The sequence below is a fragment of the Helobdella robusta genome, assembly GCF_000326865.2.
Source record: "Helobdella robusta unplaced genomic scaffold HELROscaffold_16, whole genome shotgun sequence".
Lineage (NCBI taxonomy): Eukaryota > Metazoa > Annelida > Clitellata > Rhynchobdellida > Glossiphoniidae > Helobdella > Helobdella robusta.
Window position 1 is genome coordinate 104,370 of NW_008703893.1, and position 15,712 is coordinate 120,081.

The 15,712-nt window shown below is 33.2% G+C and overlaps 2 protein-coding genes across 2 annotated transcripts; both read right to left on the minus strand.

Annotated features, from left to right (window-relative positions):
* Positions 1–3,878: 3,878 nt before the first annotated feature.
* On the minus strand, positions 3,879–5,501 carry HELRODRAFT_169567 (hypothetical protein; the record flags this gene model as incomplete). Its single annotated transcript, XM_009015412.1, has 3 exons — positions 3,879–4,978; positions 5,048–5,312; positions 5,367–5,501. The coding sequence occupies 3 exons, from the start codon at positions 5,499–5,501 to the stop codon at positions 3,879–3,881; spliced, it is 1,500 nt and encodes a 499-aa protein (XP_009013660.1).
* Positions 5,502–5,937: 436 nt separating this feature from the next.
* HELRODRAFT_169568 (hypothetical protein) lies at positions 5,938–14,265 on the minus strand (the record flags this gene model as incomplete). Its single annotated transcript, XM_009015413.1, has 14 exons — positions 5,938–6,054; positions 6,286–6,378; positions 6,608–6,747; positions 6,848–7,121; positions 7,603–7,674; positions 8,267–8,436; positions 8,609–8,754; positions 9,420–9,565; positions 10,352–10,411; positions 10,798–11,048; positions 11,428–11,512; positions 12,302–12,361; positions 13,571–13,708; positions 14,164–14,265. 14 exons carry the CDS (start codon positions 14,263–14,265, stop codon positions 5,938–5,940), a joined length of 1,854 nt encoding a protein of 617 aa, XP_009013661.1.
* Between the last annotated feature and the right edge of the window lie 1,447 nt (positions 14,266–15,712).

Consider the following 15,712-nt stretch of genomic DNA (forward strand, 5'->3'; position numbering starts at 1 on the left):
GCAGCACCAGTGATTAATTAATTAATTAATTCTCCTGGAAGCTTTTTTCATTTTCGCATCTTCACAATTGTCTTCTAACAAACCATCGAAATATGTTACTATAGCCTCAACTTCAGAGCCTATTTGTTTGTAAAACGGATGAAAGTTGTTCACTCATATGAAATGATGAAACCGTCCGATGTTTCCATCATACTATATTTAATACCGCATTAATACCGCAGTGACCTTAAAACAACAACTCACCCACTCGCGCATTCCATTATTTCCACTTAGCATTGAAAAGGAGTTTTTTAATTTATATTAATTTTCATTTAAGTTAAGCGGTCTCACATCGGCGCTCTCATAAAAAACGAGTCTGAAAGTTATCGATAGATAAACTTATAGTTCAAAAAGTTTCAATGTTTGATGTTCATTCGATCAATCTGACTCGGTGACTGGTCATTGAAGAATGTCCAATAGTGACTTGATGGTCGTCAGGTGGCCATCTTTTGCACGAAGTATTAGAAATCTTAAATTTCCTGATAATTTTCATCCAACAATCCATCGAAGTTTGTTAACTGCTATGAAAAGAAGTCACCATCGGTAGAATGACCGAAATGAAAGAATGAATGAGCAATAGTTTTCATGAATAAATACAACTGCACTTGTGGCTCAACTTAATCGGGCCTGCATCTCAGCTAATCATCTCCCATATTTTTACGAAATATAAACTAATGTTCATCCGGACAGAATGAAATAACCTGGAAAGTTTGAAAAACAGATTCAAAAACGAACAACTTAAAATACGGAGATCGTACTATATAGATAGAGAATGGAGTTCATTTGAGGATATTTTAAAGAGGCAAGCTACAGGGATGTTTAAGGACGAGTACGTGTTTAACGCATATTGAACCCCACTAGCAAATGAACATACATTTCAGAAATCATAAATTTCTGAATAAGACACAAGAAAGGACATTATCGCGCACATCAGTGTTTCTGTCGAACAAACTGCAAACCCTTATTAATAATAAAATAATATGTAGACCTTTGAGAAACAAGGCTTCTAACTATTTTCATATCAAAATAACATTAGACGACTGACATGTTTGATGAAAAACATAGCTCGTTTGAAATTCAAGCACACAAACATTTAAATGCCGGCCGCCAAACAGAAATTTATAATTCGGCCAAAAACACATTTGGGTCTGTCCGATAAAAGAAGTGAGCAACCGGCAACAATTTCAAACTGATCACTCAATCGTGTTGAATGTACCTGAAGAAACTGATCGTCATGTTCGCTCCACACACATCTCTGCTGCCTCACTCATTGAAAAAATTAATTGGATAAATAAAAATTGGAAAATGAAAAACAAAAAATATTTTTTATTAATTTTAAAGTTTTTGATAAAAATTCTATCAATGTGTTAAACAAAAAAATTTTGAAAAAACTGTTAAAAATAAGAAAAAAAGACAAACAGATAAATAGATAGATAGATAGATAGATAGATAGATAGATAGATAGATAGATAGATAGATAGATAGATAGATAGATAGATAGATAGAAAGATAGAAAGAAAGAAATAAATAAAAATAATCTAAATGAAAGAGTGAAATCACAATGAAAGTAAAAATTGCATTTGTTGTACGTAGTGAATGAATGATAACAAAAGAGGATTTTTTAAGAGAGGTAAATAAAAATTTGTTTTTTATAAAAATCGCGAAATAAAATGATCAAATAAATAATTACAAAGTGTGAAAAAACAATAGCAATGTCCTGGATAAGTTTTGAAAATTTGAAACGAACGATTTCCTTATAATACAAAATGACTGACTATGATGAACTGCAAGTGTAAGATTATAAAACAACGAAGAATAAATATAAAATACACTTGCATTTAAATGCGTACTTTATGCACACATAAATACAGGCCTTCACACGTACATATGTAAATATGTAAATTCATACAAACATTTACACAAAACAATTCACACGCACATATAGAATCCAAATTTGAAAGAAATCTGCAGCTACCGACATATAAAATAACATTTTGTTAATTTTTCTGTACCAAGAGTGTGCAGTTTTGGGATTAATTTAAGAGTAAACATGGTGGATGAGCAAAAATTGCAGACAACAACAGTTTAACAGGAAAAAGTTACATCGAAAAAGGTTTGCCGCTAAAATAGTGCAGTAGTTGGCGACCTTGACACACATTCATATCCATTCATATATTAATATTATTAGTATTATGTTATTCACTCTATTGACATCCCTCAGAAGATTGTACTGTGATATACACAAGAACAATGCACACAGAACATACATGCAAAAAAGTTCGCGCGTAACTGTAAAAAATATGAAACAACTCAAAAGCGAAACTTCTAATTTGAATTTTGAAATCTAATTGAATTTAATCCAACAGAAAACGTAAATGTTTAATAAAAAAAAGATGTATTTGACTAATCGATTCAACATAAAAAAAAATCCTCATCTGCCTCACCGTCCAAACTACACCGCAAAACGAACATAGCAACAAATTTCAAAACCTTCCACCATCATCATTACTATCTGCAGGTCATTTACCTGGTCATAATCAGATTATCATCCTCACCATTTCCATCATACCAAGCCGAATATCATCACCATCATCTCATTAGCATCATCATTTCATAATCGTAGTGACCCATGCTTATTCGTTGTATTTATTGTATTGTAACTCATCGTTGTAGAGACCCATGCTTATTCATTGCCCCCCTCTCGTTATTGTAGCGATCAAGTAGATGCCACCATAAGATATGTGATGAAGCAGGTGTCGGAGTTAGATAGAAAATCTCCGACTCCGACTGACACTCCGGACACGAATACCTATTTTCTTCTTTATCATACAGTCCTGCTGAACGCAGAGCTGTTTCCGAACTGTCCCTCACTCATTTAATAGAAACTGAACTTTTCAAGTTTCGTATCAGGAGAGCTGCAAGTTCACGCCACCACGAAGTACACACACACACATGCACGTCTATACAGGAATCTTACCTTTTTAAATAGTTTTTGAGTTTTGGACAGACGGAATTCGAGCCAGACCAGGGAGTAATAACAGCAACAAAAACAACGGTAGATAGAGCACTCTACCGACTGAGCTAAAATGTCAAACATCATTTCACCATCATCATCTTCAGCATTGAACAACATCATACATTATTATTAACACCATCAAAAAAGTCATAATCCTCTTCATCATCAACATTAATTATCATCATCATCATCATCATCATCAACTTCTCTTAAACTGTCAACAACAAATATTAGTCACGAGAATTAGCATATAAACACAATCAATAATATTATCATTATTATTATAGAAATTATATAAATACAATACCAATACATAGACATAATACTGTAACATAGAGCAAGCAATGCAAATTAAATGGGATTAAAAACATAAAAAAAACAAGCTACACGCCAGCAAACAAACAAACAAACAACCAAGGACAGATGATGATTTATCCATGTCATGTTCATGGACTCACACACAATTAAACAATCAAATATAAAATTACTTGTACCGAGCATTCAAGTCTGAATATTATTATTATTATTATTGATGAGATTATTAAACTATGATGCTTTAATGGAATCATCTACACGTGCAATCATAAAATTAATTAACTAACAAATGAATCAATCAGTTAATCAATGAAGAAATGAATGAATCAACAAACAAACAAACAAACAAACAAACAAACAAACAAACAAACAAACAAACAAACAAACAAACAAACAAACAAACAAACAAACAAACAAACAAACAAACAAACAAATAATTAATTGATTAATTAATTGACTGATTAGTTAACTAATTAATTAACTGATCGTGATTTTGACCATTGGAAAATCAAAGAGGAGGTATAATGTTTATCCTCCTACACTTGCTGCACTGGCAGAGTGGATGGCACGGAATGGCCTTCAACTCAAATTCATTTTTCTGACTAAGTACAGATTCTCTATTGCGTTTATCCTTTTCCTCTTCATCTTCTTCATCATCGGCATCCACATCAACCTCATTATTATTCCTTACATTATTTCCACCGTCTTTGTCTTCTCCTTCCTTTTGTATGATGTTACAATTTCTACATTTTAGACCTTCATCCTCTCCACAAACATCACCAACGTCATCGCTTCTCGGCGTCACGTGATCAAAATGATCGCTCCCGTCATTAAATACGTCATCCTGACCTCTAACACAATGACCTCGCCCTTCAACTTTACTCTCGTGCCCTCTTCTCGACCCTGATTGGATAGAGGAGGGATTTCTTCTCGCCTCTGATTGAATGGATGAGAGATCTAATCTCGATTGGACGGAGGATGGATGGCCACTTGTTATAGTGACGTGTTCGGAGGCGGAGTTATAAGACAAAGTTAAGACGCTGTTGCCATGATGTGTATGGAGAGAACTAGGCCTGCTGGATGTTATTAAGTAATCGTCGTTCACAATGTTCTTGTTATTATTATTATTATTTAAATTTCTTTGTAGCTTATTATTATTAATGTTATTGTTACTGTTATTGATGTGATTTCTGCTGTCGTTGATGTTATGAGCTTGAGAAGGATTGTGATAGACGTAATGACAACTATCACAGAGGTTGTGGTGTCTGCCCATGTAATTATTATCCTCATCAGCATTACTAACATTATTATTATTAGAATTATTATTATTCTTGTTGCTGCTGTTGTTACAATTGTTGAAATTTTTATTACTATTATTATTATGATTATTATTAAAGTTGTTGTTGTTGTTGTTAAAAAATTTAATACTGTCATCATCGTCGTAATCACCTCCACCGCCACCACCACCACCGCCGCCACCACCACCGCCACCACCACCACCACCATCACCGCCACAAACGAGTGCTTTATTCCTCTTCGGAAGATCATTATCATTACTGATTAGTCTCGTGATGAAACCATTCCTAACCATCACATCGGCTGCTGCTGCTGTTGTTGTTGATGATGATGGCATGGATTGGAAGTGATGATAATGATGACGACGGTGGCTAGCATTACCATTATTATTATCACTATTATTACTGTAATTATTATTGTTAGTGTTATTGATGTTATTGTTGTAGTTTGTGGTGCTGTTTTTACTATGGCGAGCTGGAGATGTTGATGACAGTGACGAGGTGAGGTGATGGGTGACATTGGGGGAATCTGCATTCAGATGAAGTGACGAGTGTGACGATGAGAGTGACGACGACGACGACAACGTCGATGAGGTCTGTGCCTCTAACTTCAAGCGCCTGTGCCGATCTTTCTGTAGCTTCTGTTTCTGTGAAATTTTTTTAACATCTGGATTATTGCTAATTATTGCAGCAACACTCACTTTCTTCATCATCTCCATTATCTTCTTCTCTTCAGCAGCCAGCTTGTTAGCAGCGTCGAGGATGATGCGATGAAGCAGCGAGGATGAAGCGACTTCAGATGGCGTCATATTGTAGCGATCGCGCGTCAGATACATGGCTCCGTACTCTATTAACCAGCTACAAATGTTGTCTGATCGATGACGATTCATTAATTGAGTGTGGGCTGTGTGATTGACTGATTGAATAATAGGTTGGCTACGAGTCAACTGGTCTGGTTGGTCAGTTGTTGACTGGTCAGTTGTTGGTCATTGAGATATATGATTGGTTAGTTGATGATCACGAGTGTGTTATATTGAGACATGGTTGTGGTTTATGATTGGTTGAACTGTTGATAAAAAGACCACTGATTGGTTTATTTTTTCAAAGATTCAAAATGTAGGTACTATGTTTTATAAAATGTTTTGTCTGTTGGCGTCACTAATAAATCACCAGCATTTAAAACCATCAAACATTCTATTTGCATCAATTATCTCAACCACTATCACCATCATCATCGTCTTAATCATTGTCACCATTATCTTTAACATATTTCTACTCACCATAACCCCATTTAGCGGCCAGATGTAAAGCTGTTGCTGAATGCTCATTGGTTGCATTTAAATTTAACCTCTTAACCGATTGGTCGACAAATATCAGAGCCTTAATACACTGAAAATTAAAAATAAGAATAATAATCATTCATTACTCTATTTGGTTAATAAAATTTATCAAGTATTATAAATAAATGCACTGACAGATTGATCAGATAGTCTAGAAATAGCAACAATGCCACAACGCAACTTTAGCCACACACACACACACACACACACACACACACACACACACACACACACACACGCACACACAGAGGCTCGCACACACAGGCAGCAACAGACCAACCTCAAAATGGCCGTTGAGAGCAGCCAAGTGGAGAGCTGTGTTGTTGTTCCTATCAACGATCGTCACATCAGCACCATGGCTCAACAACAACACCTGGAAAAGTAATGGTGTTGATGATGATGACTGGTACTCTGCAGCTGATGATGATGATGACAACAAAATGATAGCTAACACATGAATATTAATGATGAAACAAGCAAGAAAAACAATTCAAAGAAAACAACACCATCATACCAACAACATCAACAACACTATCATACCAACAGCAACAACAACAGCAACAACAAACCACAGCAACATACATAGACACCCACATACGAACCACTACAACTTGGAACCCTCTCATAGCTGCCAGATGAAGTGACGTATAACCATCGTACGTCAGCTCGTCAATGTTGGATCCGTTGCTAAGCAACCAGTCAACAGCGTCGTGGTAACCAAGGAAACTGGCGATGTGCAGGGCTAAAAAATGTTGGTAGATTACATCCTTTAAAACTAAGTGGATCAAAATTATAACAAAAATCCTAAACAAACATTCACAACATTTTCAATCAAAATAGACCATTATATCCAGCGCTGTTAAACACGTGAGCTGCCTTCTTGACGGAAGTTTCACAACTGTCATGTTCATCGTTCCACTTGTTCACCTGTTCGTCGATGAGTGAACAGCGCGAACACGAACAAAGAGGATGGCACTTCTGATCCAACGTTAGCCTCTCGGAGATCATCCCATCTTCAGTTTCAGGTTGCAGGGTTTTCCTGGCGTTATTCGCCATCTCAGTTTCGAGTTTCAGTTCCATAAACTTCAGAGCAGCCACGTCGTTGGCTATGACGCTCTGGAAGTTGGTTTCAAGTGAAAAATGACTTGACTGTAACATAATAAAAAAAATAACTTTCCAAAATTGAGTTAAATGATGATGCCATGTGTGAAATATGAAAACCAGGTGGCACTGAAAACGTACGAACATCAATCAATAAGGCAGAGAGAGAGAGAGGTTCGCAAACAATGAATTTTCATTTCAAATATCACTCAAGCTAATTAAATACTGTTTAATATGAGTGCAATGGATAATAGCTTCTTAATGAGTTTACAAGATGGTATTAGAATATTGAAATTGAAATCAATTTATGACAAAATTAAAAAACACAACTACTACTACTACAACCACTACTATACTACTACTACAACTACTAAAATAATAATAATAATAATGATAATAATAATAATGATAAAAAATTAATAAGCATCTTTATATCGATAATAATAGGCTGAGGTAATAGTCAAAACGAATGTAAAAGAAAATGGAAAGATGCTACTTTGAAGAACTCTTGGATGAATGCAGTGTTGTTCTCAGTCACGTGTTTGTCGGTGTGGTCAAAAATTGGTGCCTATTTATAATTATTTATTATTAATAATTATAATTTATTGTACTTTAATATTATTTATTTAATTGTTATTTATAAATAATATTTATTGACCAACAGTATCGGCCAGCATATTTCAACGTTTATACCATATTATAACTGATAATCTAAATTGGTTCTCAATAATTTTTTTTCAAATTTTATTCTCTTAACAAATTATAATTTTTCTGGCGCTCCCCTGCTGCATTATCACAAAATGAACGTCGTCGTCATCATCGTCACTTTTAATTATCATTATCATAATCACTGTCAGTTTTATCATTATCATCATTCCCGTCATCATCATCATCACCATCATCCTTAACGGTATCATCATCATCAACGTTCTTGTTATCATCATTATCATCATCATCAGTATTATTATTATTATCATCATCATTCTCGTCATCATCATCATTCTTTTCATCATCATCATCATCATTCTCGTCGTCATCATTCATCATCATAATCATCATTCTCGTTATCATCACCATCATCATTCTCATCGTCACCACATCATCATCATTATCATCATCATTGACATCAGTAGCAGCACTGACCCCAACTGTTGGTCGACCTTGACCTCTGAGAGGCAGAACTTTCTGATAAAGGTCAAGTGGGCCCACCAGCACGACACATTTGATTGGACGATGAGGTAGGACAGGATGCAAATCAGGTCATCTGTCGTTACGGTTGCTGTCGTTGTCGATGATGACGTCACAGCTTCTGCTGCTGTTGTATCGGCCGCTGTTGAAGGTTAAAGGTCATTCCCTTTTACTGCACTTGCTTATTGGTGATCAGCAAGATAACACTCATTCTACACATTTGGCCAGGCTACTATTCTTACTCACTCATTCACTTATTCTATCATCCACTCACTCACTCACTCACTCATTCATTAAAAGAATGAAGTACCGACCTGTCTGAATCATGGTGGCCTCCGTAGAGGACGGGGTTGAGTACATAAGTGAGTAGAAGACCTTCTTCAGCTGGTATATCTTGGAGGGCGGTGAGGGCAGGCGACAAAAACTTGACAGCAAGTTGCGAGCACGATCCAAGCTGAACCTAGTGATGTTGTTGTTGTTGTTGTGATTGTTGCTGTTGTTTATGTTGTTGTTGTAATTGTTGCTGCTGTTAATGTTGTTGTTGTGATTGTTCCTGTTGTTAATGTTGTTGTTGTTGTGATTGTTGCTGTTGTCGTTGTGATTGTTGTTGTTGTAAGTTTGTTAGTGTTGTGGTGGTTGATGTCATTTCAATGTAGTAGTAGTTGTTGTTATTGTTAATAAAGTTGTTGACATCATTGCCATAGTTAGTGTTGTTGTTTACTGTTGTCATAGTTACTGTTCTTGTCATTCGTTGGTAAGGTTAATTAAAATATTCTTGAGAGCGTAGATGACATCATGATTATGACAATAATTAATTATTATTTAAGATTTATTTAAGATCCTCTCCTCAATATTTCCCAGAGGGTTCAGCCACAAACAAACAGTGCATGTATGTAAATGAACGTAAAACAAGGCATCACAAGCGTTACATGTAGCAGCTGTGGATCTCTTTGCAGTCAAACCAGGTCACCGCAAAAGCGATACCAGGCACCTTACCGTTACGGCATCGCGTTGCCCAACATGCTGAGTTATAGCGACAATAGTTTTACAATGAAGGTAATGACAATAATAATGAGATAATGATGATGATGGTGAGGATTCGAGTGAATCTTAGAAAAAGTTAACCTATTGAAAGAGCTAATACCCAGATGTCTTAGTTCAATTTTTTTGGTAAGATTTCTTGTTATCTTGTTCAATGTACGATCTTTGCCTCTGGTTGTCGTGGAGACTATTCTCATCAGGACTCTGTTGATTCTATGCATCATGTACGTCTGAAGGAGAAGCGATGTTGTTGTAATGATGTGTTGATGCGATTGTGTTGTGTGACGATGATGTCATAATGATGCGTTGATGTCACGATGACGTCGTAACAATGCTGTTGTGATGATTTGATGTCATGAGAATATTGCAATGCGACGATGTGACGTCAGGACGATGTCATAATAATGTGATGTGATGACGTTGTTGTGGTAGTGTAGTGCGACGCCACGTTGATAATGTTATAATAACATGATGTAATGATGTCGCGGACGATAGACGAAGATTGATTGGTTGGTTGATTGATGTCAGGTTGATGTTTTGAGGTGATTACACAGCAATGTGATATGACAACAGAATGATGTAACAAAACGAAGACGATGCTGTCATAACGATTACAATATAAAAACCACATTATGATTATGACAATGTGATGACGTCATTATTATTATTATTATTATTATCATCAAATTATTAACATTATTGGTATTATATGAGCGTGAAATGAATGTACAGAATATTAAAAAAAATGCACACATACTTCTAATGCAAGGCCCAAGTTGTTTGATCCACTAATTTTTTTCTATCCCATAAAAAAAATTTATGTAAACGTTTAAAAAATAATTAATAATAATAAATGATAATATAATATAATAATAATATAATAATAGTAAATATGCGCAATTAATTAACCACCAAATTATCGTAAATATGCAAAATCAGGCTCAGAATAAAATCCAAAAAATGATCATTAGAAAATGACAAAGAAACAAATTAAAAGTGGAAAAGCGAATGCCTACGGCTTGAAAGACTTTCGTCAGGTACCTCATCATCGCATCGTACATGTACTGGACCTTCTTCTGTCCAGGAAAATCAACAGAATAATAAAATTATAATTAATTATAACTACAATAATAATAATAATAATAATAATTATCTCCACAGTGCTCTGGTCACCACACAGCTAACTCTGGAGGTAAAAATAATAATAATAATAATTAATAATAATAATAATAATAATAATAATAATAATAATAATAGCAACAGGCGCAATAATAATGACAAAAATAATAATAATATTAATAGTAATAAGATAATAATAACAATAATAATAGCAACAGGCGCAGTAATAATAATAATAATAGTAATAATAATGATGTTAATAAGAATTAAGTCAATGGTTAATGATAAACAATGAATTAAAAACAAACAAAAGAACTTTACAACAGAGAACAAGCAGACTAACTATAAGGTCATTAATATATGGGTCTGAAACTTCGTAAATGGAATCGACATTGTAGCTATAACTTCCATTGTTATTATTATCATTATTGTTGTTGTTATTATTATTATTATTGTTGTTGTTACTATTTAGATTGTTGTTGTTGCAGCTGCTGTTATTGTGGTAGTAGTTGCAGATGGTGTTGTTGTAATCTTGTAATGTCTTAATCAGCTGGTCTACTGCATTCTGTAAGAATGTTTTAACCTTGGAGCCATCTAGGGGAGAATAATGAAAAAAAAATAGGCATTTCATTATTTATCTTTCTCAATTTGTTGCACTGAATAATTATATATACATATATAAACAAACTCACTCACACACACACACACCCATATATATATATATATATATATATATATATATATATATATATATATATATATATATATATATATATATATAACATACCCACGCTGCAACACATTAGCACAACATCACCAAAATAAAACATTAACACAACAACATTAAATTACCACAACACATTAACACAACAACATTAAATTACCAAAATTACCACAACACATTAACACAGCAACAACAACAACAACCACGAATCAACAAATTAACACAACAACGCATCAACACAACACCAACTGGGAAATCCCCACAATAATTGGCAGCTATCTTCAAATGTCATAAACATTGGCTTGCTGTCTACTGATTTCTTGGTCCTTTTCAACTCTTCAACATAAATATAAAAAATATATTGTTATAGATGAGTGAATGAATGAACAAAGGAGTGAATGAATGAATGAATTAATGAACGAACAAACGAATGAATGAATGAAAGAATGAATGATTGAATGAATGAATGAATGAATGAATGAATATAGGAGTGAATAAATGAACGAGTATATCCCTAAACAGTAATAAAAAAAATAATCACCAAGCTTCAGATTAACATCGACCTCTTTGACACCAGGAACATTGTATTTCGTACTGCTGACAGAGGTACTACTACTGTTACTACTAAAATTACTATTATTACTGCCACTACTACTGCTGCAGTTACTCATGATGCTACGACTATTTAGATTGGTGTTGTTGCTGTTGTTGTTGCTGTTGTTGTTGCTGTTGTTGCAGCTGTTGTTTGTGCAGTATAGTGGCTCGCTGATGCAGAGGATTCTATAATTGGAATCTTCATTTGTGTAGAACATCTCCTCGAACAAGATGTCAACCTGGTTGATTGGTTGACAGATGGATTGAATAGTTTTAATTGATTAGTTAAACAATTGATTGATTTATTGATAGATTAATTGATTGATTGATAGACGGTCAGCTGATTCAACTGTTAGTTATTTTAGTTAAATAATTCATTTCAATAGATGGTTGTCAGTTCATTGGTTGACTGATTCATAAATTGGATTGATTGAATGAATGATTGTATCGCAGCAGCAGAAAATAATGTAGCATAGACAGAAATAAAAATTAATGCAACATATAGACAGGGATGGAAAACAATACAAACTTGTTTGGCTGCCTCAAAGCCCTTGCCAGTGGTTACATGGCCTGACTTGATGGTCAGCTCCTGGAGGTAATGAGGAAAAAATAAAACACCATTCACAAGTTTTGACACACATATTTCAGCTGTCTCTTGAAAAATATATCATACCATCATACACAAACAAACAACAATCAAACGGACAAGCAAACAAATAACAAACAAACAAGCAAAACAAACAAACAAACAGTACCAAACACAAACAATTATCTAGGCTGTTACATAGGATTAGCACTGAAACAATAATAACTATCCATCTCTTTATAAATATAATGAGTGTTGAAGCAAATACAATATATTGATGATTATTAAAACAGTGTGGGAAAGTACACATAAGAGCAGTTCATTTTTCTATAAAGATATATTTAATATATATTATTTATTGAGATGATATATTTAATTGATCTATCCTTAAACTTCTTGAGCCAGTAAGAAAAAAGTGAATGGTTGAGTGCAGTATATAAGTGAGGTGTTTTTTTTTTAAGAAAATTAGCCCAAAATTTCAACCAAGTAACTTCTTCGAAATTAAGTTAGAGTGGGTACTTGTTTAGATTTACACAATCAAAAATGAATAAACTGTTTCAATAAATTTTACTTTGGAAATAATTAGCACAGAAATGGTGCTTGAAAAAATATATACAGATAAAGAATATCTAAAAATTTCAAAACATGAATTTTCACTGAATAAAAGAATGGTGCGATTTTTTTTAAAGTTTAAAAGTTGCATTGTCCTGTGTATGTTGAAATTATCAAAATACATATCTCATTGAGTAGAGGATGAGGTAGTAATAGTTCAATGAGTGAGAAACATCAAAAGATGTAATGATGGATATGTTGAAGTGATAATAAAACAACTATTGATGACAATATGAAGTACAATTATATCAAAAATCATAATGAAGCAAAGAATAGTGATGACAATGAATGATAATGAAGATGATGATGACAAATAATAATAATGATAAAACTCTACACTGCAGTAGCATCAAGAAGCATGATAGTAAGAAATAATGACAATGATGATGACGATGATTAATCATCAAAATAATGATAATGATGATGATGGTGATGAAATGATTGAAACAATGCAAAATTAAACCATTTGAAATCACAAAAACTATTCAATTGATTGAAACATGAAAAAATAATCTAAAGTGACTTGCTTCTTAAAAATAATTATACATTACATATATATTTCATCCACTTTTCTGCTGAATCGTCCACAATCCTACTGACTTTTTTATTGAAAGTATAAAATTCGGATGGCTCGTCTTCCTGAGCTCTGACAACATGAGACTCAACATCGTCCTGACTGATGCAATCTGGTGATGTCCACATCATGGAGTCCAAGGAGGGCTGGCAGGGGATCAGCACCTGGAAACATTGCAAGTAGAGTCAAGTAGAGTATATAAAGTTGGATTATTATATTATAAGTTGCTTTTATAACTTATACATTAATACATAAATTAATTATATGAATATAAAATATAGATAGGTTTATTTTATAAACATCATTATAGATTGATAAAGAAACAAGAACTGAATCAATTTAGAAAGTTACATGCCTGCAATACACATGTCGTTCATGCATGCATGGTTCATTCATAAATATGCAAATAGATTAATTAACATTAACATTAAAAGTTAAATCATAGGTTAAATCATCACAACCATATAATTCAATATAAAAATTTAATTGATATGATTAAAGATTAATATGATTAAATAAAAGGATTATTATAATTAAAAGAATTAATCATTAATGTAATCAAAAAAGATTATAAAACAAACAATAGAACAACTAACAACAAACAAAAAAACCAACAAACCATCCAACTGGACTCTGACACAATTTCTAAGAGATTGGAATGTTGTTGCTGAAGCGTTTTGTAAAAGACGTTGTCATACAGCTCTTCGTCATAATTCTCCATTTTTAATGATGACGGTGATTGTGATTATTATTATAAATTAATTTAATTTTAAATTTTTATCTGTTATGATTCTGAGTCAGAATGAATGAAGAAATTGAACGGTTGGCTGGTTATAGATTTTAGTTTAAAAACAAATTGATTAGCATAAATTAAATAATAATAAATTGATCTAAACAAATTTAACTAAATTAAATCCACAAACGAACATAATTAATTTCAATCATATTCCTTCGATAACAAATAAACAAACGTAAGTGAAGGTAGGATTGCAAATAGGTGCTTTAAAGGTTAAACTAATTATAAAATCCTAAAAAATAAATTCTGTAGCGTTAAACTAGCTGTCTTACTACATCCTGGTCGGTAGTATACAACTTATAATGAAATATATGTTAATATATACTGCCGTTTGCAAATTGCTTGATCATACAGGCGTTATAATAAACGAATCGCTATTTATGAAGAGTTCGTTATTTACAAGAACGCAAAAGCCCCAAATAAGAAATATAACGGTCAGTGAAATCGGCACAAGAGTATTTGAGTCAGGTCAGCAGGCAATAAACCCAAAATGACCAGCCTGGACAAAGATTCCAACCGAGCCGAAATAATATATATCAACACGATAAAGAATCTCTATGTAAAAGCCTATTGTTAGGCTAAATTAAATAAGTTTAAATATAACATATATACCTAAAACCAACCAACCACATATACCTAAAATTATACATGCTTAAGTCTCAATCTAAATTATTTCCTAAGTTTTATCAGATAAATTAATTGAACTTAAATGCCTTGGTTTACGATCATCTTCTTGTTCTCGCTTCTTCTTAACACGTGTTAAACACTTTTTGGCCAAATCTGCTTTTGCTTTTTCAGGCCCTTTTCTCTGGAACTCTCTACCTACTTCTCTGACTTCTCCATCACTTACGAAGTTCAGAGCGGATCTCAAGACCCATTTGTTTTCAAAATTCATTGAGGAGCGCTGTTGAACATCGCGGAAATAACGCTTTACAAACTAATTGATTGATTAAAGTTAAACTCAACTGGATTGGACGATTTTGCATCATTTTCTAACGACTGACCAGTGTTGAATACACATGCAGAAACTTTTCATGAGGAATTTTTAGAAGGAAGTTGAAAAGTATTTAATTTTTTTAAATATGAACAAAAACAAATGGCACGAAAATAAGCAAATTATTATTTGAAATGTCGAAATAATACTTAATGACTATTACGCCAAAGCAACTTGTAAAATGTTTAGAAAAGTTCAATAAACTGGTGTACGTACGTAGTAATGCTGACGATAATTTGAATGAAACAAAACTATCACGATATTAGGCATTTCATTCGAATAAGTAACATTAATTAGAACTAATCAATAGATTAATTAATTAATTCTTATTTGATTAAAAATTTTTTTATTTCAAAAATTATTAAGAAAGAATTGATA